The sequence below is a fragment of the Mustela nigripes genome, chromosome 5, assembly GCF_022355385.1.
Source record: "Mustela nigripes isolate SB6536 chromosome 5, MUSNIG.SB6536, whole genome shotgun sequence".
NCBI lineage: Eukaryota > Metazoa > Chordata > Mammalia > Carnivora > Mustelidae > Mustela > Mustela nigripes.
The window spans coordinates 96,133,245-96,156,178 of record NC_081561.1 but is presented as its reverse complement, the minus strand read 5'-3'; the positions used below and the strand labels follow the sequence as shown (position 1 = coordinate 96,156,178).

The 22,934-nt window shown below is 40.0% G+C and overlaps 1 protein-coding gene across 1 annotated transcript in view; it reads right to left on the bottom strand.

Moving 5' to 3' along the window:
- UST (uronyl 2-sulfotransferase) overlaps nt 1-22,934 on the bottom strand; it is a 298,377-nt gene that overhangs the window by 131,704 nt on the left and 143,739 nt on the right. Inside the window, exon 3 of the mRNA XM_059400914.1 lies at nt 1,440-1,595. Within this exon, the coding sequence (XP_059256897.1) occupies nt 1,440-1,595 (156 nt within the window). The remainder of the gene's footprint in view (nt 1-1,439; nt 1,596-22,934) is intronic.

Sequence of the window (22,934 nt, the reverse complement as noted above, 5' to 3'; positions counted from 1 at the left end):
AGAAAGAAGTGGGCATGGGTAAAAATTTCCATAATTATGGTTTCAATCTCATGGTAAACCATGTGTCTTGTTTGTTCCTGAAATTTCTATACTCATTGGGTAGAGTGATGGTTAATTTTATATGTCAGCTTGAGTGGCCAAGGGGTGCCCAGATTAAGTAATATTTCTGGGTGTGGCTGTGAGGGTGTTTCCAGATGAAATTAGCCTTTGCATCAGTGGATTTAGTAAAGCAGACCCCCCTCCCCAGTGTGGGAGGGCATCATCAACTCCCTTGAAGTCCTGAATAGAAACCTAGGAAAAGGAAGAAGGAATTCTCCCCTTCCTTTCTGCCTCCCTGAGTAAACTGGGCTATCACATCTTACCTTCCCCTGCCCTTGCATTGGGATTTAATCATTGACTCCCTTGGGTCTCAAGCCTTCATATTTGGACTAAGACTGAATGACACCAATGGCTGTCTTGGGTCTCCAGGTGGTTGATGGCAGATTGTGGGACTTATTGGCCTCCATTATTGCATGAGCCAACTCCTCATAATAACCCCCTTTTTAATCTATCTACTCTATCATCTATCTATCTATCTATCTTCATCCTACTGGCTCTATTTTCTGAGAACTCGGAGTTATGCTGGTAGCTATCCATTCTAAGTATCTAAGGGGACAAAAGCAACTTGTTAAGACCAAGAACAAAACTGACCTTATAAAATGACCGTGACAGCCTTGGGCCTAACTTTTGGACAGGAGCAAGCCACCTCAATGGAGACTGTTTACCCTGCTTTTGTAGAAGCTACAGAGTAAAACCTGTCTTTATAGCCTCCCCGCCGACTATAGCACCCCTAATCTTCCACCAGCATGCCCCCTGGTATGACTTGGCCACATTGAGGCAGACTTCTTCCTGGGAAATGGGGTAATTCTTTGGCTTCCCCTGAATATGCCAAGTGCTGCTTTGCAAGTTCAAGATCTATGAGCTCACCCATAGCAAGAAGCGCATGTTCCTCTATCACTCAATCAGATTCCTGGCCCAAAGAGAATTTTCTCTTTAATATAACCATAAAGACTTATGGCAATTGTGAAAAAAAGCAGAAAAAGAAATATGAAAATTGTTTTGTTATTTTTGTTGTCAGGATGTCAGCGTAATTTGTAGCTCAGTGGTGTAATTATTTGAGAATCATGCCTTGCTAATTTCAGCTAAGTAGACAGTGATAAGTGCACACCATCCTTCATCCATCTTAATAGAAGTATCCCTTCAGGGAAACTTCCCATCTAAAGACTTCCTTCAGATCCTTTAACTTAAATTTCCTTCTACACTCTGGCAAAAATATAGTATGACGTTGCAACTCTGGTATTCATTTGTTAGGTGTTTGAAGGATGTCTTATAAGACACCCACTAATTACACAAATGAATTGACACAGAAGTACAGTGAATCACGGGCAAAGACAACTTACTTGTTCATTTTTAGTAAGCCTGGTTTTGTTGTGAATGTCTGACGTGACCAAATTGAATCCGTGCTTTTCCGACAAGATTCTCAGAAGCAAGACCACAGTACGACTCCCACACTTGCCTACTCTGTTGTACACCACCTGGCTGGGGAAAGGTAGCACCTGGGAAAGAATGAGAGAGCAAATATGAGATTTTGGTGTTATTCCTTATGCTCCACAAGTAAATGAAACCATATGATACTTGACTCTCTCTGCTTGGTTTATTTCACTCAGCATAATCTCCTCCAGTCCCGTCCATGTTGATACAAAAGTTGGGTATTCACCCTTTCTGATGGATATTGTATTGTATATATGGACCATGGGGTGGGGGGTTGGGTGAGCCTGGTGATGGGTATTAAGGAGGGCACATATTGCATGGAGCACTGGGTATGGTGCATAAACAATGAATTCTGAAACACTGAAAATAAATAAAATAAAATGAAAAAACCGAGACTTTGGGTTAGAGCAACTAGGATTCTTCCCTCAACTTCAGAACAACAAATGTCTAATCAGTCTAAATGAGAAGGGTCCTTGTCAAGTCAATGGGAGAATGGAAACAATGAACTCATGTTTTACCTTCATAATATAACTTGAGAGAAATCTTGAACTCATTATCTCTCTTTATGTCCTGATACTTAAAACTGGTAAAATTTCAGGTCAACTTTAAGAAGAATTAGGAAGCCGCTTTTGTTTCTTCTTAGGAACAAAACATACAAATATGTGCTTTGATGACAATATGCCTTTGCAAGTTGTATTATGCTTTATTAGAACTTAATTTGTAGAGTGGTCATGAAAAAATCCAGTAACTAAAAATTGAGACATAAATAAAAACTCACAATAAAACTCACCCTTTCCAAGTGTACAATTCAGTGGTTTTAATGTATTCAAAAGTTGTGCAACTATCACCTCTATCTAATTACAGAATGTTTTCATTACCCCTGGAAGAAACTTCAAACCCATCAGCACTCACCTTCCATTTCCCTCACCGATTTGTCCCATGAAACCACTTATCTACTTTCTGTCTCTATGGTTTTCACCTATAGCAGTCTGGTCATCTCTTACAAATAAGATCATGACCTTTGTGTTTGGCTTCTTTCAGTTAGCATAATGTGCTCAAAATTCATCCATATTATAGTGTGAATCTGTACTTCATTCCTTTATATGGCCAAATAAGATTACATTGTATGGATATATCATATTTTGTTTATATGTTCATGAGTTGATGCACATTTGGATTGTTTTCACTTTGGGGCTACTATGAATAATATGAATAATGCTGCAATGAACATCCGTGTATAAGTTTTTATGTGGACATGTGTTTTTGATTCATCTTGTGTATATCCTAGTAGTGGAACTGTTGGATCATTTGGTAATTCTGTTTAATTCTTTGGAGAGCTGCCAAATTGTTTTCAATGCAGCTGCACCATTTTATATTTTCACCAGCAATTCATGAAAGTTCCTATTTCTCCACATCCTTGCAAACTCTTGCTATTGCCTGTTTTTTTTTTATAGCCATCCTAATGGATGGGAAGTGGTATTTCATTGTTTTGATTTGCATCTCCCGGATGACTAATGATGTTGAGCATATTTCATATGCTTATTGGACATTTGTATAATTTTTTTGGAGAAATGTCTGTTCAAATCTTTTGCCCATTTTAAGACTGGATTATTTGTCTCTTTATTATTGAGTTTTAAAAGAGCTATATTTATTCTGGATTTGTGAATATATGATCTGCAAATATTTTTCCCCATTCTGCGGGTTTTCTTGACTGTTCTTTGAAGTCCAAAAGTGTTTAATTTTGATGAAGTTTAATTTATCTAAGTTTTCTTCAGTGTGCTATGGTTTTGGTATTACAGCTAAGAAACCATTGCCTAACACATGAATGTTTTCTCCTAAGAGTTTTATAGTTTTAGTGGAAACATTTAGGTCTGATTCATTTTGAATTAATTTTGTGTATGATGTTAGCTAGTGATCAAACTTCATTCATTTGCATGTGAATAGCCATTTGTCCCAGCACCATTTATTGAAGACTATTCTTTCTCTATTGTTTCTCTATTGTTGGGCACCTGTTGAAAATCCACTAACCATAGATTTATGAGTTTATTTCTGGACTCTCAGTTCTCCCCTGTTGATCTATGTGTTTATTCTTATGCCAGTACGACACAGTTTTTATTACTCTTGCCATGTTATAAGTTTTGAAACTGAAAAGGGTGAGTTCCTCCAACATTGTTCCTTTTCAAGATTTTTTGGCTATACTGGATCCCTTGCATACCATACGAATTTTAGAACTAGCCTGTCAATTTCTGTTAAAAAAAAAAAAAGGCAATTGAAATTTTGATATGGATTGTGTTGAAACTGTAGATCAATCTAGGGTCTACTGCTATCTTAGTAAGATTAAGTTTTCCAATCCATGAACATGGGATGTCTTTCTACTTTATTTAGTTCTCATTTCATCTGTTTCACAATGTTTTGTAGTTTTCAGTATATAAGCCTCATACTCCTTTTACTCTTTTGATGCTATTTTGAATGGATTTGTCCTCTTAATTTCATTTTTGGATTGACTGTTCACTGATAGAAACAGTTTACTTTTGTATATAGATCCTGTATTCTTCAATCTTGCTGAATTCATTTATTAGCTTGAATAGCTTTTTTGTGTGGATTCTTTAGGATTTTCTATATACAGGATTGTGTCATCTGCAAAGATAATTTTACTTCTTCCTTCCCAATATGGATGCCCTTTTTTTCTTTTTCTTTTTGAATTATCCAGTTTATAATGATTTTGATAGACTAAGAAGCCATTATGAAAAGCCACTGATTAAATATTTATATCCCCAATAAATTTATATCCCCAATAATATTTCCATCTTGAATGCTCAACATTGAGTAACAATTGACAAAAGATCTTTAGAAGTCCTTCATTCAGAACATACCCTAAAACAAAAGGCCATAAAAAGGCCCAAAGCTATAGTACAATATAAACATAAATATCCTAACTTGCCTACTGTATATAATATGAATTTTGCCGTTGTAATTACAGGTTTACTTACTTTTCTGAAATATTTTATATGCAGAGTAACATTTCATGAATTTCGAACTTGCCATTAGAGTATATTTGGCTACTTGCCATTGGAGTAAAACATAATATCTGTATCACTCACTTAGCAATTATATCATGTACCATTTTGATATAATTTCTCCAGTATATATATATTTTTTTTAACGAGCAATACCTTGTTATTGTGGTGGTGGTTGTTGTTTTAGGACCAGTCAATATCTTTTATTGTGTGTCATACTGCTTAGAACATGCCATATACATATATATAGGGCCTCAACAAACATTGGTTGACTTCAATGAGGGATTTAATGTGCTGTTTAACATAACTCACACAACGATTCCGCTAAAATGTGAGACCAGGAGAATCTTCAAATACAGCTGACCTTTCTAACCAGATGATAATAAAAGGCATCAGGGTAGAAAGATAATCATTATACTAGGTCATTTTGCTTATAGTTTTGTCAGTGAGTGCCCAAAGAGTATGCTCACTGGCAACAATGGCAAAAGTTCAGATATTCAGATAATTCATATACGGTGTTCCTCATGAGGTCATGATCTAGGGTGGTTGCAATAGAATAGGATATTAACAGTGTTTGTAAGTTGGACTTCCCATAATAACCAGGTTGGAGTGACAAAGCTGCCAATATAAACACAAATTTTCATTTCTCCGAAGAAATAAACGTCTTAAGAGTCGGGACGAATGCATCTTCCCTGTCTTCTAGCACAGCCTAGTAGAGCAAGAGAGAGCTGTTTGTTATACCCGAACTGCTGACTAAGAAGTAGTGTTATCACATTCACAAGTGCTTTACCCTAAGAGTACAGATGTATCTTAGAAGATTTACGTGAAGAACGGAGGCACTTATAGTTATAAACCTTCAGTGAAAACCTTAATGTCTCCTGAAATTTCTGAGTCATTAACACAAGAGCAGGCTTCCTATCTATTTCCTTTTGATAATAACTAAAGATATTATCTATCTTTTTGGTTATTTTTATTTTATTTATTTGGTTATTTTATCTATCTTTTGGTTATTTTTTATTTGGTATAAAAAAATGCTCATGGGGTGCCTGGGTGGCTCATTTAGTTAAGCGTGTGCTATTAGCTCCGGTCATGATCTCAGGGTCCTGGAATTGAACCCCAAGTTGGGCTCCCTGCTTAGCAGGAGCATGGTTCCTTCTCTCCTTCCAACCCAACCCCCGGCTCATGCTCTCTCTCTCAGATAAATACGTGTAGAAAAAAAATTTTTTTTTTAAATGTTCATTCCAATTCTTTCATTAGTCTTGTGGGAGCTTACCAAATAAGTTATAAATATTTGTTATTTAAGAAGAACACTTTTGTCATGACAAGAAAAAAATGTTTTCGCTACATATGGTGACATATTTAACTACACCTACTGTGGTGATCATTTTGCAATGTACACAGATTTCAAATCATTATGCTGTGTGCCTGGAACTAAGATATTGTTACATGTCAATCAGACCTTAGTTAAAAAAAAAAAAACTACATAAAAACAAAAATCCCTGCATCATTCCCACAGCTGTATCTACAATAACATTTTAAAAGAAAAGAGAGCCTAACATCCCCACTGTGACTCTATTTTTACCATTTCTTTAAACACCAGTACACAGCTACAGGGTAGGAAAACAGCTAAAAATGTGTTTTTGGATGAAACTGGAATCAGTCTGGTGATTGTTAAAGACACAACATACACCATCACAAACATAAACCTTTCTCAAAGTTAGGATGGGGCTTTTAAATCATTTTCTAAAAGAACCTATGTAATGCTCTGGAAACTGGCAAATTTAAGCAGGCGAAATCAATGTGTTGATGTTGGATAAGGTGATAAAATTAGCAACAGCAACAAGTTGATTCATCTCCGCTTTGGTAGAGCTATAGATCGGCTTCTGAAGGTCTGCTTTAAAAATCATTGCCAGTTTTTATTTGAAGTGTTCTTTCTGGAAAAGAAGGGGGATAAAGGAACTGATTTTTATGAAAGGCTGACCCTTACCCTGTCCTAGGCTCTGTGCCATGTAAACGCTTTTAATCCTTGTTAATGACATTGAGTCAAATAGTGTGTCTTCATTCTAGCTGGGCATTTCTCTGGGAGGTTAAATTACCAAATAATTTAAGTATCACTAATTGCACCTAAGTAACTCTCCTGTGGGCCCCCCTCTTCTCCATAGATGATAGACTCACAGAACAACAGAGTTTGAGTCTAGAGCAATTATGAATAATCCACCCACTCCAATCCCCTCCTCACCCCAGCACTACTGCTCTCTGTCACCCTCACGCCCAGCCCGATTGTGTTTAGCTTGGCTTGAGTTTCCTCTTATGCTGTGTTTTCATCCTCTCAACTACTCTGTGAGGGAGATATCATGACTATTTTTAGATGAGCAAACCAAGGCTCAGAGAGATCAGTTGGCATTCTCAAGATCGAAAAGTGGCATATAACAACTAAAACCCAGCTTGTGGCTCTCCTGATCCCTAAGAAAACACTCTAATATAACATCAAATGGTGAAAATAATTTTTAGTATGACTTCCGTGAGAGAGACTATTTCCTCTTTTATGTCTTGCATGTGTCCAACTCCATTAAATGCTGTTTTTGTCAATGGTCAACGATCACAACCAGTGTCATTGGCCATTACTCACCCATTACCCAAGTCTCTGGAATGCTCAGGTGGAACAGACAGGAGTTGAGTAGGCTCTCATTCTCCTTCCAGAAGACATGTTTTAGAAGCTAATGCAATTCCCAGAATGTCAAAGCAGCTAATGGGTGAAGAGGAGGAAAAAAAAATCCAGTTTCCAGTTTGCTCCTTCCCCCAGTCTACTGTAGGTGATCACAGAGCCTTGGATACTGTGAACCTCTTCCACCAGGAAAGGGAAAACCAGAAAGCAATAAGTCATAGTAAAACATATATGAAATCCTAAATACACTTGAAATGTCTATCAAGACAAGCAAATGCCTTTAGATGATAAGTTTAATGACTTTCAAACGACTCTTAAGATCAACCTCAATAGCCTTGTTCCTTTTTCAACAGATATTTGACAATTGTCAGGAGAAAAACCATACCCCAACTGGAATTACATACAAATTTTGAACATTTACTCTTTCTTTGGATGCCCTATAAAGAAGTACACACTGAAAGTCCTCATCCTCCCCCACTCCCCAAATGATTCTTCATTCTTGGCAACTATGGTTATATGAATGTTATGTCTGTGGTTTCTATTTTATGGCCAATTTGTAAAAGTGAAGGGAGCTCCAAAATAGTTCACTCTATGAATTATATATTTTTATGTTGCCTGCCTTGTAAGTTCTGCAAATGCCACAAATCCCCAGGGGCTGACAGGCTTGTGTGGAGCATGCCAAATAAACAGAAGTCTTTCCAAAATCCTGAGCACAACAGTAACTACCACCAGATGACGTCCACGGTTGCAATTGCTTGTCCCTGGTTTGCAACGAGAATGGGGATAAAGAAGACTTTCTAGGTAAAAAGCAAGCTTGGGCTGGACCAACATTTTCACTGTCTATGATTACAGGACTCTCTGGGGAGTGGTCTTGTTAGAAGAATTAATGTCAATCCTGCTTATTTTTAAGCCTTTGCAAAATGACATTTAATATGGTATGTTAGAAGCTGTGGTTCCCAAATGGCTGTATATTCGAATTACCTGTGCAACTTTAAAGCTAAGATTTCTGGGCCCCGCTTTAAGACTAACTGAAACAAAGTCTAGGATGAGGGTCTGAAATCCAGCTCTAACATGCTCCCAGGAGCCTTGGCTACCACTAAGGGGCCAAGGTTGGGGGCAGGGTTGCCTACATAAATGCTGGAGGGGAGTTGGGGAAAAGCGTGTCCTGTCTTCCTTGGGTCTCCCTGGAGTGCTGATGGCCTCCAACCTGAGTTAAAAGTCATGATTAGCCTGACGACTACTCTCACTCCACAGTGATGCCTACTCATCTGGGCTGGTTAGAGAACAGGTGTGCTGGCTAATGGGAATGCATAGTAACCTTAACCTACTGAAATTTATACTAAACATCATCAAAGCATTAGACCTAATGGTTCTAATGTTATGCTGAAGATGAAACAGCTTTCTTTGAGGAACAAAACTGCACCATGGGATTTCGACAGCCCCTTTCTCCCATAGCTGCTCATACTAATGTGGGCACACTCAGGGACATAGCTGCTCCCCACTGCCCTTATGACTTTGAGCAGCAGTTCAGATCCACCTGGTGAGTCCTCATTTTAAAGTTTCCCAGGATACTGTGGTGCTAGGAGTCAGCCATGTCACACCTTCCTTATCCATAAAAGTGGAGGGTTGGGCTAGAAGCCAATAAATGATCCTCTATTCTTTTTTTTTTTTTAAGATTTTTAAAAAAATTTATTTATTTGACAGAGAGAGATCACAAGTAGACAGAGAGGCAAGCAGATAGAGAGAGAGAGGGAAGCAGTCTCCCTGCCGAGCAGGGACTCGATCCCAGGACACAGAGATCATGACCTGAGCCAAAGGCAGCAGCTGAACCCACTGAGCCATCCAGGCGCCCTGATCCTCTCTTCATAAACTATTATCCATTTTAACCTATATTGCTGTTAAGATATAACCTGGAAATGCCTTAAAAATTAAAACTAGATTTTAGTATTTTTCCTTGTCAGATATATTCATAAAAGAAATAGAAAAAAAAGTTCCAGTAATTTGTGCTGAACTTTTGGAACGTGGTTCTCTTTTGGAACCTTTGACATTTCTGTCCATGTCTCACTCTTGTTTTGGCCGGTCATGTAATAAATCTTCTTTGATGTTCTTCTTATGATTCTCTTCCTCCCCACAGTTTTAATCACTTCCAGCTCTCTGTTTAAAACCATCACCAAACACCACAGCCTGCGTAGAGCTTCAACCTTTCAGTTGAACTTTATAGAACTTGTAGCTGACTTTTGCCCACCAAGCCATGCTAGGGCCTCTGACAAATGCATCTCCATTTGGCAAGCACCATCAACTCTACAGATCCCTGGGCTAATTGCCTCCATTCAGAGGAGGAAACACATAGGTCACAATTAAGAACTTAGGGTACCTGGGTGGCATGGTTGGTTAAGCATCCAATTCTTGTTTTCATCTCAGTCATGATCTTAGGGTCCCAGGATGGAGCCTCATGTTGGGCTCCATGCACAGCAGGCAGTCTGCCTGAGGGTTCTCTCTCTCCTTCTACCCATCCTCCCCCAAGTAAATAAATAAATAAATAAATAAATAAATAAATCTTTAAAAATCCCCTATGTTCCCTCACTGCCAAACCTCTTGAATAGAAAGTTCTTCCTATCCAGTACTCAAAAATGGTAACCCTGTGTCTTCTAATTAATTCATAACCTATCTTCTCCCAGAAGGCTTGCCAAGTATGAACCTTATGCTTTCTCCTTTCTCCCTGATGCCTCTTAAAGCAGTCTCATGTCTAATGCTATCTACAGAAAGACGAATAACTACAAAGCAATACAAGCCCATCTATTTTATTCCTGTAATAGATTAGATATTTCATGTGCATAGTGGGTATTTAATAAATATGTGTCTATTACTTAGATAAACTGGATAAAAATACTATTAAATGTTGTAATGGAACCAATGCTGTCATATTGGTCATTCATAAAACTTTGACTTTCCCTTCAGCCAAACTAGTTGAGTGACCTTGAGCAAGTGACCTTGAACAACTTCTTTGGGCCAACATTTCTGCAAGTGCAAACTGGGGATGTTGAACCCAGTGATTTCAAGTCCCCTCCCCCTTCATGTCCCATGATGGTAAGGCAGGACTGACTGCACAATACTTACAGATGTTCATTCAGGGATTTATTTGGAAGGAATCTTACACTTCTAAATATTCATTCCATTCTGATCTATCTAATGTCCTTATCTCCATTATATATATCATTATGTTATTTGTAGGAATGTAATACCTTTTTACTATAACAGGATCCTCATACAAAGAAGCAATTTTCACAAGGAGCCAGAAGCAATTTTTGGATGTGATGATTAAAACATTAAAGTTAGAACTCTGAAGTATTCTTCAGGAAAAAAATGAGTCCTATCTTGATTAAAAACTCAAATTTCAGATGACCTTGGGTGATCGCTATCAATGCCATGGACAAGAAGATGGATACTGTCAAATTTCAAACTGACAAATGAAAAAAAACTATTAAGAAAAGGCAGATTCACTTTTTAATTCTGCAACCTTCTCGATGCTTCTTTGTCTGGCCAGTATACGAATCACAGGCAGGAAAAAGCCCATAATCTGGGTGTCTCATTACTCCAGAATGTTACAGTTTCTTGTATTCAAACCTCAGTGTGGTCTATAGAAAACTGAGTCCATGGAATACTCAGATGTTTGACAGAAAAGAGGAATGATGTCCACATGCCGCATATATGAATCATGAGCAGAATGTGGGGGATGGATAAGCGTTATAGGCTAAACCATCCTGAAAGGAATATTTCAAAGTGGGACTTAGTCTTGCTTCTACATGCACATGGTAGGCCAACTGTATGTGTGCTCAGAACCTCTTTCCACTCTTCTAAGGGCTGTTCAAACCCTCTTGATGGCTTTTACAATCAAAATCAAATGGAGAAACCCAGTATGGGTTTGGCACTCCTATTTAACCCTCCTCATCCTGTGTATATACCTTGAATGTTTTGTTGAGCTCAAAGACACTGTAAGTGATATTGCTGTAGTAAATCTATGCCAATCCCAGCCATTTCCAGAACTTTCTTATATGCTATGTATTCTGTGATCTACAAGTTCCTTATTAAGCAGAACTCAGAAAGTGAGCTGCAGATTTACCGGAAAGAACAAAGAAGGAGTGGGTCCTCAAATTAGTTTCATTTTTAGTATTAACTGATTCAATTAACTTTTAGGTTAAGTTTTAGACCAGGATATGGAGTTATGATGATGCCTTTGGGTAGATAATCTTTCCACCAGACTCACATACTCAGTTTTTAATTCTCCATTCGGATCTAGAACACATTTTTTCTTAGTCACATTTTTCTCCAAATAAGACATGCAGAGACATTTTAGACTTTTAAGATTTAAGAGTCTGCTCTAAACTTAAGTTTTATTTATTTGTTTTATAGATTTTATTTATTTATCAGAGAGAGAGAGAGAGCAGGCATAAGCAGGGGGAGTAAGGGGCAGAGGGAGAAGCCGGCTCCCCGCTGAGCAAGCTGCCTGATGTGAGACTCGATTCCAGGACCCCAGGTTTATGACCTGAGCTGAAGGTAGATGCTTAACCAACTAAGCCACCAAGGAGTCCTACTTCATTTCTTCATATGTGTTCTTTTTGCCCTTCTTTTTAAAATAAGAATTTATACTCTGAACCCAATCTAAAAACTAATTTTTTATAATGTAATAGAGGAGAAGTGTTGACTATTGATTATAAGTTTCATAAGCTATGGTGGGGATTGCTGCTGTGGACCAACTAGTCAACTGATGGTGGGGGAGAAGAGTCAGTTATTCTCATTACGAATGTCACAAGAGAAAACTGCCCTCACTGTAAATAGTATAAAAGCTGGGGGAACAGCCCTGCGTGGCTGTCAATACCCCCACTCTCTCATCTAAGCTCTGTGTAAAGGTTTTAAAGACCAAAGGCTTAGATTCACTGCTCGTTGTGAACCACATCATTATTTTCCATGTAAAATGTCTGAATCAAATTTTAGTTTGAGTGTGAATTTATAGCAAGAAACTTATTCTTGGATTCAAATGATCATTGTTTAAATTCCTTGGCTGAGTTTAAGATTTTTATAACATAGCCCACAATTTAAAATAGTGTGGCAGATTGGTACAGTAACCGTCCCAAATTAGTTCTCCCTCACTCTATCCATCCAAAGTGTAACCTCCTTCCACATGGACCTTGAGCCTGGCCACACAATCTGCTTTGGTCAATGAGATGTTACGAAGCATGATGCAGGCAGAGTTTTTAAAAAGAGCTTGCGGGGCACCTGGGTGGCTCAGTGGGTTAAAGCCTCTGCCTTCGGCTCAGGTCATGATCCCGGAGTCCTGGGATCCAGGCCCCTATCGGGCTCTCTGCTCAGCAGGGAGCCTGTTTCCTCCTCTCTCTCTCTCTCTCTCTCTCTCTCTCTCTCTGCTTGCCTCTCTGCCTACTTGTGATCTCTGTCAAATAAATAAATAAAGTTTTAAAGAAATTCTTTAAAAAGAGCTTGCACACTGGGTCTGGACCCTGCTTGCCTCTGGGAGTCTTTCCTCCACAATACGAACTTAGGAAAGCCTTCAGGCACAGAAGACACCCTCTGGAATATTGAAAATTTTGTGCCTGGATTCAACAGATAATTCCTGAGCTCCTTATAGAGTGCCTGTCATTTGGTTAGTGGAGAGAAATGAACAGATTATTGCACTGATTTGATTGTCTGCCTCCAACTAGACTCTAAATTCCATGACTGTAAGGGCACATCTGCTTTTCCTTACCACTGCAGCTTCAGTACCCAGCTCAATAAATAGTTGTAAAATGAATGAATACAACAAAGGCTATGACAAGTACCCTGCCCTGTGTGAACTCACAGTCTAACAAAGGAACCAAACACTGACCTGCTGGTTCTCAGACACTGTGGAATTGCATACAATAACAGGAGAAGAGGAAGAAGGGGTGATGAACTTGGCCTCGAAGGCTCAGGGGAAGTTTCACAGAGAACATGACCTTTGAGCTGGGCCTTGGTATTCTCCAGAAACTGGGTAGCCTCAAATCAGCCATTCTCCTTTTGCCAAAGTACACCTACCTGATTCTTGTTGGTTGGAATTAATAAGGAAATTTCTAGCCCTCCATGCTTGACTTGGCTATGCTGAGTTGGCTTCCTGGCATTTTTCATATTCTTGAGAGGTGTGTGTGTGTTGCATGTGTGTAATGCAAAGAAAACGCATCATGTTAAGTTCATCAGCTCTCTGAGCTAGTGTTAACTCATGCCCACCAGGCACAGAGAGACAGGCCAGGAAGACTGATGACCTACAGCTCTCAGAACGACTGGCTTAAACGTGGCTAAAGAATTTCTGTGGTTGCCTCATATAATATCTCCCTACATCAGTGAGGGTGCTCTTGTTTGCAGGTAAGAGAAAACCCAATCCAATTCAAACAATAAGGAAAACATAGTCTCCTACAAATAAAGAAAAGATGTTCTCTTTCAAAATAGAAATTGTTAGGTATGGAGATCTTAGGACCCATTCCACATCTTTGTTCCATTATTGTGCTCAGACTAGCATTCCTCATGTTTCATAATGGCTGCTGCGATTCCAGCCATTACATGCAGAATGACACAGTCCATGGGAAGAAGAGACTATCCTTCTTGGATATTTCCTTTAAGATCTGAAAATCTTACCTAAAAGGGCATGAGAAAATTTCCACTCACATTTCCTTGGCTAGGTCCAAGCCAGCAGCTCTCTCTAAACGAACCATTAGCAAACCAAATGAGACCCCCTTTATCACCTTAAATCACTTAGGAGCTATCTTTGAGTTGAGGATGGGATTAACCTTTCCCATTCTATACAATTTAAGCAAATTAACAGATTTCTGCTAAGGAGGAGGGACTGTGGAGAAATGGATGAGAGGGAAGCAAGCAATAGGGTCCATTATAGAAAAGTACTCAAAGGACCTACTGTTTCTTGATTCTTCAAAAATCCATTCTTGAAAACCCCATTCCTCAGCTACAGAAGAGGGAATAGGATGATATACACAGAGAATATTGCTAAACAACCAAGATCTACTGGCTGGTTGTGTCCCATAAAAGTTCTTCTAAGCCCTTGGCATAAAGTTGCTGATAGCTGGAGAAGGGGACAGATCAAATACATTCCCCTTCTACATCAAACGACATCACCCTGCACACACTGAAATGAGATGAAGAATTAGCAACAAGGTGAACTTGAGCTGTAAGATTAACTCCACAAAAGAATCTGGAATTCATAAGGTATTTTTAGCTGGAGATGGTAATAAGACATTTAAATTGCTCTCAGATGAAGAAATGTCATACTGCCTACACGTTGGAGGCTTTTCACAAGTACATCTTTTTCCTAAATGGATTAATTTTGAATAAGTGTGGCATGTAGGGGCAACTGGGTAGCTCAGTCCACTGGGTGTCTGCCTTCGGCTGAGGTCATGATCTCTGGGTCCTAGAATCCAGCCTGTTGGGCTCCCTGCTCAGTGGGGAGCCTGCTTGTCCTTCGGCCCCTCACCCCTCTCATGCACTTGCTTTTGCTCTCTTTCAAATAGACAATTAAAAAAAAATCTTTTTTAAAAAGTGTGGCAAGTAATACAGACCCAATCCACCAGCATACAGAGGAGTACGTAGGCTGGTTTTTATTTGTTTTCATTTGTGACTTGGTGCTGGGTAAATAGATTTTTCAGAAATTCCCACCAAGATAGATGATGTATCCCACTTCCTCTAGGGAACCACGATCACATTCAGGCTATCACACACTGCTAAATGAAAGCGATCACTATTTCCAAAAATACTTTTCAAAGAACTGACATCAGTATCTGCCATCAGGACTTTATTATAATAAACAGAAACAGTAACAGAAAGAGGGACAAAGGAAGACCATTCCCAGAGCAACAACTGTCTTCATATTTAGAGAGCCCCCCCACTGGACATAAAACTTCTGATTTTCCCCATAAGTGTAAAGGAGTTGGACCGAATGAAGATTGAGAAAATCCTTGTTAGCGGAGTTCATGGTGAGATAGATACAAGTGGTGAAATAAAGAAACCTGAAATTTGAAATGAGAGGAAGAGCAACAGGTTATAAGTGTCTACTGCTGATTCTCAGACTGGAGCTGTTCTGAAGGGAGCTCTGGGGGAAAATGCAGTCCTTGCCAACAGGACGACCATCCTCCTAGGCCAGAGTGTCAGGTTAGGCCAGAAGACCAACCTACACCAGGGGCTCATCATCCACCCAAACCTGCACTCCAGGCTCCCACCAGGGACTATATCCTCAAACAGAAAGCCACTGAGATCTACCAAAAGCCTGGTTAAAGGACATGATACATAAGGAAGATTGTTAGAGGGACACAGAATCCATCCATTTCTCTGTAGACTCTGGGTTTTACTCTTGGATGGAGTTGGGCTATCACAAAGCTGTCTATTGGGCAAAATTTCTTGGCCCCATCAAGAGCTGCCTTGACTGAGTGATGTGTTCATGACCTTTGTGGTCATTACGTGATACCATAAGATACAGCATCACACAATCCAGTTCTGTGTTGGTGATGAAGTAATCGACCACTCTGTCTCCTAACTTCTTAATTATTATTTTTTTTCTCATTGCAGGGCTTATTGGTTGGTATCTTACATGTAATTATCCCAATTTGTAAAACAACCTATACTGTGAATACAGGTATTCCCATATAAAAGATGAAAAACTGGGAATTAGGCAAATTAAATCATTTGTCCAAGGTCAATTGTAGAGCTGGTGTTCAAGCCCACATGTGTGCTCTTTAATCTACTACACCACCTGGCAAACTGGTATATTTCTGCTTTGTGGAAGACGAGGAGTGTGTAACTGTTTATGGCCCTATTTTTCCTCTCGGCTACCAGGAAATTGAGGGTAAAAGCTGTTCAAGTACAGCAGTTTTTTGAACTTAGGGTTTCCGTATATTACAGCTTCTATTTGAATTTATGTTTACCATGATTCTGTTATGTTTTCATTTATATTTTACCATTTTATTTTACATTTCCTATAAATGGTCCAATTATTTGCTCATTTGAAGAATGAGCTAAGTATTTAATAAGTTCACCAACAAAGAAAATGTATTCCTGTTATTCTCTGGCCTGTGAAAATATCAATTTAAAATCTATCTTTTTTTTTTTTTGCCTATGGCATATCCACAACTTCATGGTATGCCAGTTGCAAGCTTGACTCAGTTTCAAGTTGTTATTACAATTAACAACACTTAGAATCTTTCCTCCTTCATCTGGTAGTAGTATCTGCATTGCCTTTTAGAGAATCACCCCCTTCCCTGCTCCGTTCTTGAGATTTTCGGAGCGGTGCCCTCAACCCTGCCTCTTGCGAGGATGTTCGAACTGGGCACAGTCAACCGGCACATCCCATCCACTGGACATGACAACTGGTTAACGGACAGGCACCTGAACTTAGGTGTCCACTGAAACTCCATCTCAGGAATTTGTAGGCCCATTGAAAGTCAAGTCCTTTTTTCTACTATCATTACTGAGTAAGATGCCTGAAGGCAACCAATTAACCACCAAAAGAGAGGACCTACCTAAGAGTTAGTTAGGCTGCCCAAGAACTGGGAGAATAGACCAGAGCTGATGGGACCAATGGAGTCCCTGGATCCAGCCATACCTGGCTGAAAGGCTTTAGTTATATGGGTAAATACATTACCTCTCCCCTAAATATAGCCCCACCAGTGTGTATGTACACAAATACACACGCATACACAAACACACACGAACACACACACACTTTTGTATTTGTTTAAGCAATCTCATTTGGGCTTTTATCATTCACAACAAGGAGACCTAATATTTTGAAAAGCTAGTGGAAGTCTGCGTTAAAGCCAACTTCTTCGAAGGCTTGTCTAACACTTCTGGGTTGCACTGAGGCCCATTCTCTCTGAAAGTCAAATAGAGTCTATACCTAGTAACTCATTCCTTAGTTAGGCACGTGAAGGTTTGTATCATTCTTTAATTGGTCTTGGGACAAGGATGCCAACCGGATGCACGCACTAGCTTGTAAGGCTCTGGGAAGGCTAAAACCTCAAAGTTCTGCTATGACTTTCCCCCTCCCTCCTTGCCTCTGTCGCTTCTTCCCTCTTGCTCTCTCTCTCCCTTCTCTTTATGTTTCCTTTTTGTCACAGTACATGTTTTTTGGTCCAGTACATAAGAGGGATACAATAATGATTGATCGACTAACCAGTTATTTTGTCTGCATTAAATGTGGATATTTTATTTGGAAAGTAAACATATGCCATTTTTGTACTGTTGGCTGCTTCCTTTTATTCCCACAGTCTTTTCATATTTAATATGGAAAACCAGCATTTTTCAAACCTATTACCAACTACATAAAATATTTTGAAATGACCATCTCTGTGGCAGATTCTGCTTGTTGCCTACCTAGTATCTATTCTTCCTCCCATCCTAATGGAATCATGGTTTCACTCTTGATAAAAATAAACCCAACCGGAAATATTCCTCCACTTAGACTCATCTGAAATCGGAGGTGACCAAGTGATCAAATTCTGGCCATTTAACAAATAAATGAGATATAAAGGGACATTGCTGAAATGACCTTTTAAGAAAACTTCTAACAATGAGCAGACTCATCTGGCATCCTTTGTCAAACTTGTACATTCCATTCCTTTCTCCTTCCTGGAACACAGGTGCAATGCCTAGAGATGCAGCAGCCCTCTTGCAACAGTTAGGAAACAAACATTAGGATCATTGTACAAGCTAAACTCTACATGCTAATGAGATTTATCTGTAGAAAAAGAAACGAGATAGATCCCTGATGGCATCACTGTGCCATTATACCAGATCTGGGCTGCTTTTTGCAGGAAATAAATAAGACTTCTCACCTATTTAGGCCAGTGTAGTTAGGTTTTGTGCTGCTTTCCACCAGATGCATTTTTTTTAATATTTTATTTATTTATTTGACAGAGAGAGATCACAAGTAGGCAGAGAGGCAGGCAGAGAGAGAGAGAGAGGAGGAAGCAGGCTCCCTGCTGAGCAGAGAGCCGATGCGGGACTCGATCCTAGGACCCTGATATCATGACCCAGGCGGAAGGCAGTGGCTTAACCCACTGAGCCACCCAGGCACCCCCACCACCAGATGCATTTTTAACTGAGGCTGACCCTTCCTTTTTTAGTTTCTGATAATTTTGTTAATTTTTAAACATGGCCACGCGTATTATTATCCTCTGAGCAAATCAAGACACTCGTGGGAAAAGTGCTCCAGTCTCAAACCATTCCTTTCGGTCCTGCAGTGTACTGACACTGCATAGCAGCACCACTGGCTTAAAAATTCTATGTCTATGATCAAAATATGTCACTGGGAAGCTCCGTGCTTTCTCTCTTCAAGCTCTTTAACTTTAAAATTCCTTCCTTTGACAAGGTGCTCTCTTTTCTTGGGTAGTTTATAAAATATTTATGGTTGGAAGTCAAAGGTAGCCGGATAAGGAGATGCATCTGTCATAAACACCATCTGTGCTAGCAGCCCGTCAAGTGTTACTCACCACACGGCTTTAATCAGCTCGGTTATGGCAAAGACTCCCGGCAGTAGATGGACCGTTGCCTTAAAACACCACAGAACACACTAATTTGCTCAGAAATACAGCTGAAGCGTCCTCCAGCCTCTATGACTCCACCCCCAGCTTCAGTGCAAAAGCCTTATGTCTGTCCTTTGCATACTTCACACCTTGAAAATTACATGGTCAATAAACAACTCTTGACCTAATTCTGTGAGTTGCTCTTAAGGCCAAACTATGTTCTCCAATCCGTCATGGGGCATGATCTTATCTGGGGTAACCGGCATTCAAGAGTGGAAATGCAATTTTATGTTTCAGGAATTTACAAACAATCCCTTAGAAGCTTCAGAGGAGTAATTACTTCAGAGGAGTAATACTTGGTAAGCTTTGACATAAACTGTTTAAAACTGTGACTTGGAAATCTTTCTCTGCTCTTTCTCCTGGTCTATATACTTGCAAACAACCTACACGTTGGAAACCTTTGGATAAAACCTGCCATAAACTGCAATATTTTCCTCCCTCCTTCCCTCTCCCCTTCCCTTCCTCTCTTCCTCCCCCCTACCTCCCTTTCTCCCTCTTCTTTCTTTCCTTCTTTCCTTCCTTCCTTCCTTCCTTCCTTCCTTCCTTCCTTCCTTCCCATCTTTCGTAGAAAGCTAACAAATCATTCTGAGTTGCAAATCCTTCATCTGAGTTTGTCATTTTCCTTTTTTTTTTTTTAAATTTTCATGAGTAATTATATTTCCTTTTTAAAGATGTTTCCTTACCCACTGAAAAAGTCCCTGTGCATTTTTGCACAGGATTGTAAACTGCTCAACTTTGCTTCCTCAAAGAACCTGGAACACCTGCTCCCTCAGGTGGGCGCTGTCCTGCTTGGGTCTTTCGTCTTTTCCCCTACAGGCCCACTGGCTTTTCTTTAGGGGATCAATCTTTCTCTTTCTATCGCCTGAACACAAGTTCATAGAGCTAAATTTTTCAAATCATGTTGAGAACGGAAGAAACCAGAAAAGGAAAGCATATCATGTCAACAGTTTGCATGGCTAATTCCACACCATGGTAGTGAAAGCTCTAGGATAAATGCAGTCATCTGTTTCTGCACGAGAAATGCGACATAAGCATTAATATTAGAAAAATAAGTATAGGCTTAAATTCTTTTAAAGAACCCAGAGTAAAGAATCAAGCAGGCATAGTCATGCCAGCACCACTTAGATTCTCAAAAAACACTCATTACGCCTTCTTGCAGTCCATCCACAAGCGTGTAAAATCCTGACCCCCATGACCCTAGTTCATAGAAAGCCACACTGGTATCTTTCTGGGAGTGGCACAGGGCTCCTGGATGAGACTAGTACCCACAACCCACAACACACAGGCCAACCTCCCTTTCTGGAGGGGTTTGTGAATGTCTGAGAAGTACGTATCTAGGAAGTCCACCCCCTGTGTGATGGCCAAGGGGAAAGTCAGGATGTCTCTGCACACTAACGTAATGGATGATCCCCATCATAACTGGTCCCAGCTACTTCTCAGCTGAAACACACTGCATTAGAATGGCTAAAATGAACAACTTGAGAAACAACAGGTGTTGGCGAGGATGCAGAGAAAGGGAAGCCCTCTGACACTCTTGGTTGGAATGCAAGCTGGTGCAGCCACCCTGGAAAACAGTTTGGAGGTTTCTTGAAAAGGTAAAACTAGAACCACCTTATAACCCAGCAATAGTAATACTAGATATTTGTCCAAAGGATACAGACATAGTGATCTGAAGGGACACATGCATCCGAATGTTTATAGCAGCAATGTCCACAATGGCCAAACTGTGGAAAGAGTCCAGATGTCCATCAACAGATGAATGGATAAAAAAGAGGTGGTATATGTATATGTGTGTATGTCTGTATACACATATACATACAACGGAGTATTGCGCAGCCATCAAAAAGAATGAAATCTTGCCTTTTACACCGATGTGGATAGAACTAGAGGGTATTAAGCAAAATAAGTCAATCAGAGAAAGACAAATACCATATGATTTCACTCATATGTGGAATTTAAGAAACAAAACAGATGAACACACAGGGAAAGTGAAGGAACAATAGAATAAGATGAAAACAGGGAGGCAAATGATAAGAGATGCAAACTCTAGGAAACAAACAGGGCTGCTGGAGGGAAGCGGGTGAAGGGATGGGGTAATTGGTTGATGGACATGGGGAGGGCACTTGATGGGATCAGCACTGGGTGTTATATGCAACTGATCAATCACTAAATTCTATCCTTGAAACTAGTAATACTAATAATAACACTAATAATCCAATAACTAAATTGAATTCAGATAAATAAAAAAAAAAAAAAGCATTGCATAGGAGGACAGTCTCTTCTCAAATCAGGATGTAGGCAAAATTGTGAAGTTGGCTCAACTCCAGCGTCCCCTCCCTCCACCTCTCCCTTTCCTTGCTTGATCTGAATTAATATTAACTTCCTACTATGTGCCAAGGAGTTCAGGGGTGAAGAAGTGCTGAATAGTTGTGTAGGGATTCTGTGTGAAAGGGAAGTGATAAACAGGTCCAAGGGGAGGGCCCTGAGCAGGAACACTTAGCCCCCCAGGGGTGGGTAGGGGCGCAGGGTGGGGATGGGAAGGGCTGCCCCGAAGGGTTCTACAGCATGGGTAGTGAAGCACCAGATAGGAAATACCCCAGGCCGTAGAGGGCTTATTTTCAATGTCACATATCCGTTTGCTACACAGACTTTTAAAAACGTAAAAACTATTCTCAGCCTGTGAGGTTGTTTCTCAAACCATAACAAAATCAGGCTGGTTTGTCCCATGGGCCAAGTGTATTGACCCATCTTCCAGAGGAAATAATATCTGGTGCTGAGTTCCTAAGGACAAGATGTAAAACTGACTACTGTTTAATAAATCCTTTGATTTGTCAGGCCCTGGACCAATGGTTTTATAAAATTCATTTCATTTCATCAACCCAAAACCATAAGAGGGTTCTATTTTTATCACTATCATCTAATAGCAAGGAAACTGACGACTGGAGGCATCAAATTACTTGTCCAAAGTCATAGTCCCAGAGTCTAGGTGAGACTGGAAGCAGGTCTTCTAGCTTTAAAGGGGCCAAGAACAGGCTATGTACAGTTGTGTAGGTTGTGCCCTGGACAAAGACACCCACAGAACAGGTGTGAGGGTCTGAAATCCAGGAGTCTGGGTGAGAAGCAGCGTCTAGCCCAAGGAAGGGGAAGGGGTGCACAGTTCTTTGCACAAAGGTACTACTACCTTACCAAGCCATGTACTTCAGAGGCCGCATTGCTGGGTGTTTGGGAAGCCACCTATTTCTAACTGGTCCAAAGATTATCATTCTTAGGACTGTAATTAGTGATAGCTAGTTCTGGACACTAAATCCCTAAAATATAGAACATACCCACACTTTCAATCATGGCTTAGAAAATATTGTGTAACTACAGTGAGATAGCCCTTCCCACCTACCATGGCAGCTGCAATTAATCAGATGGACCACCACACGTGCTGGCGAGGATACAGAGAAACCAGAACTTTCATACGTTGTTGATAGAATATACAATGGTCCAGCCGCTTTGGGAAACAGCTTGGCAGTTCCTCAAAAAGTTAAACACGGTTACTATATGGCCCTGAAATTCTACTCCTAGATATATGCTCAAGACATGGTCCAAAAAATCTTATCCTTGAATGTTCAAAGCAACATTATCTGTTGTAGCCAAACAATGGAAACAACCTAAATATCCATTAAATGAAGATGGAACCTATCCATCCAACATGGTTAGCGAGTGTCCTGCCTGCTACGTAAAGGAGTGAAGTCCTGACACGTGCCACAATGTGGATGACTCTTGAAAACACGTGCTAAGCAAAAAAAAAAAAAAACAAAAACAAAAACAAAAAAAACCAACCAGATACAAATGGCCACACACAGTAGAATTCCATTGACACAAAATGTCTGGAATAGGCAAAACCAGAGAAACAGAAAGCAAGCCAACGGGTAAAAAAGCAGAGAAACAGAAAGCAGGCCAACGGGTGCCGGGAACTGAGCAGGGCAGAGGAGATGGGGGCAGAGGGTTTAGGAGGGAAGTGGGGAGTGACTGTCAGTGGGTGCCATGCTTCTTTTTGGAGGTGATGAAAATCTTCTGAAATTGGGTAGTAGCGTCAGTTGTAGAGCTTCGTGACAACACTAA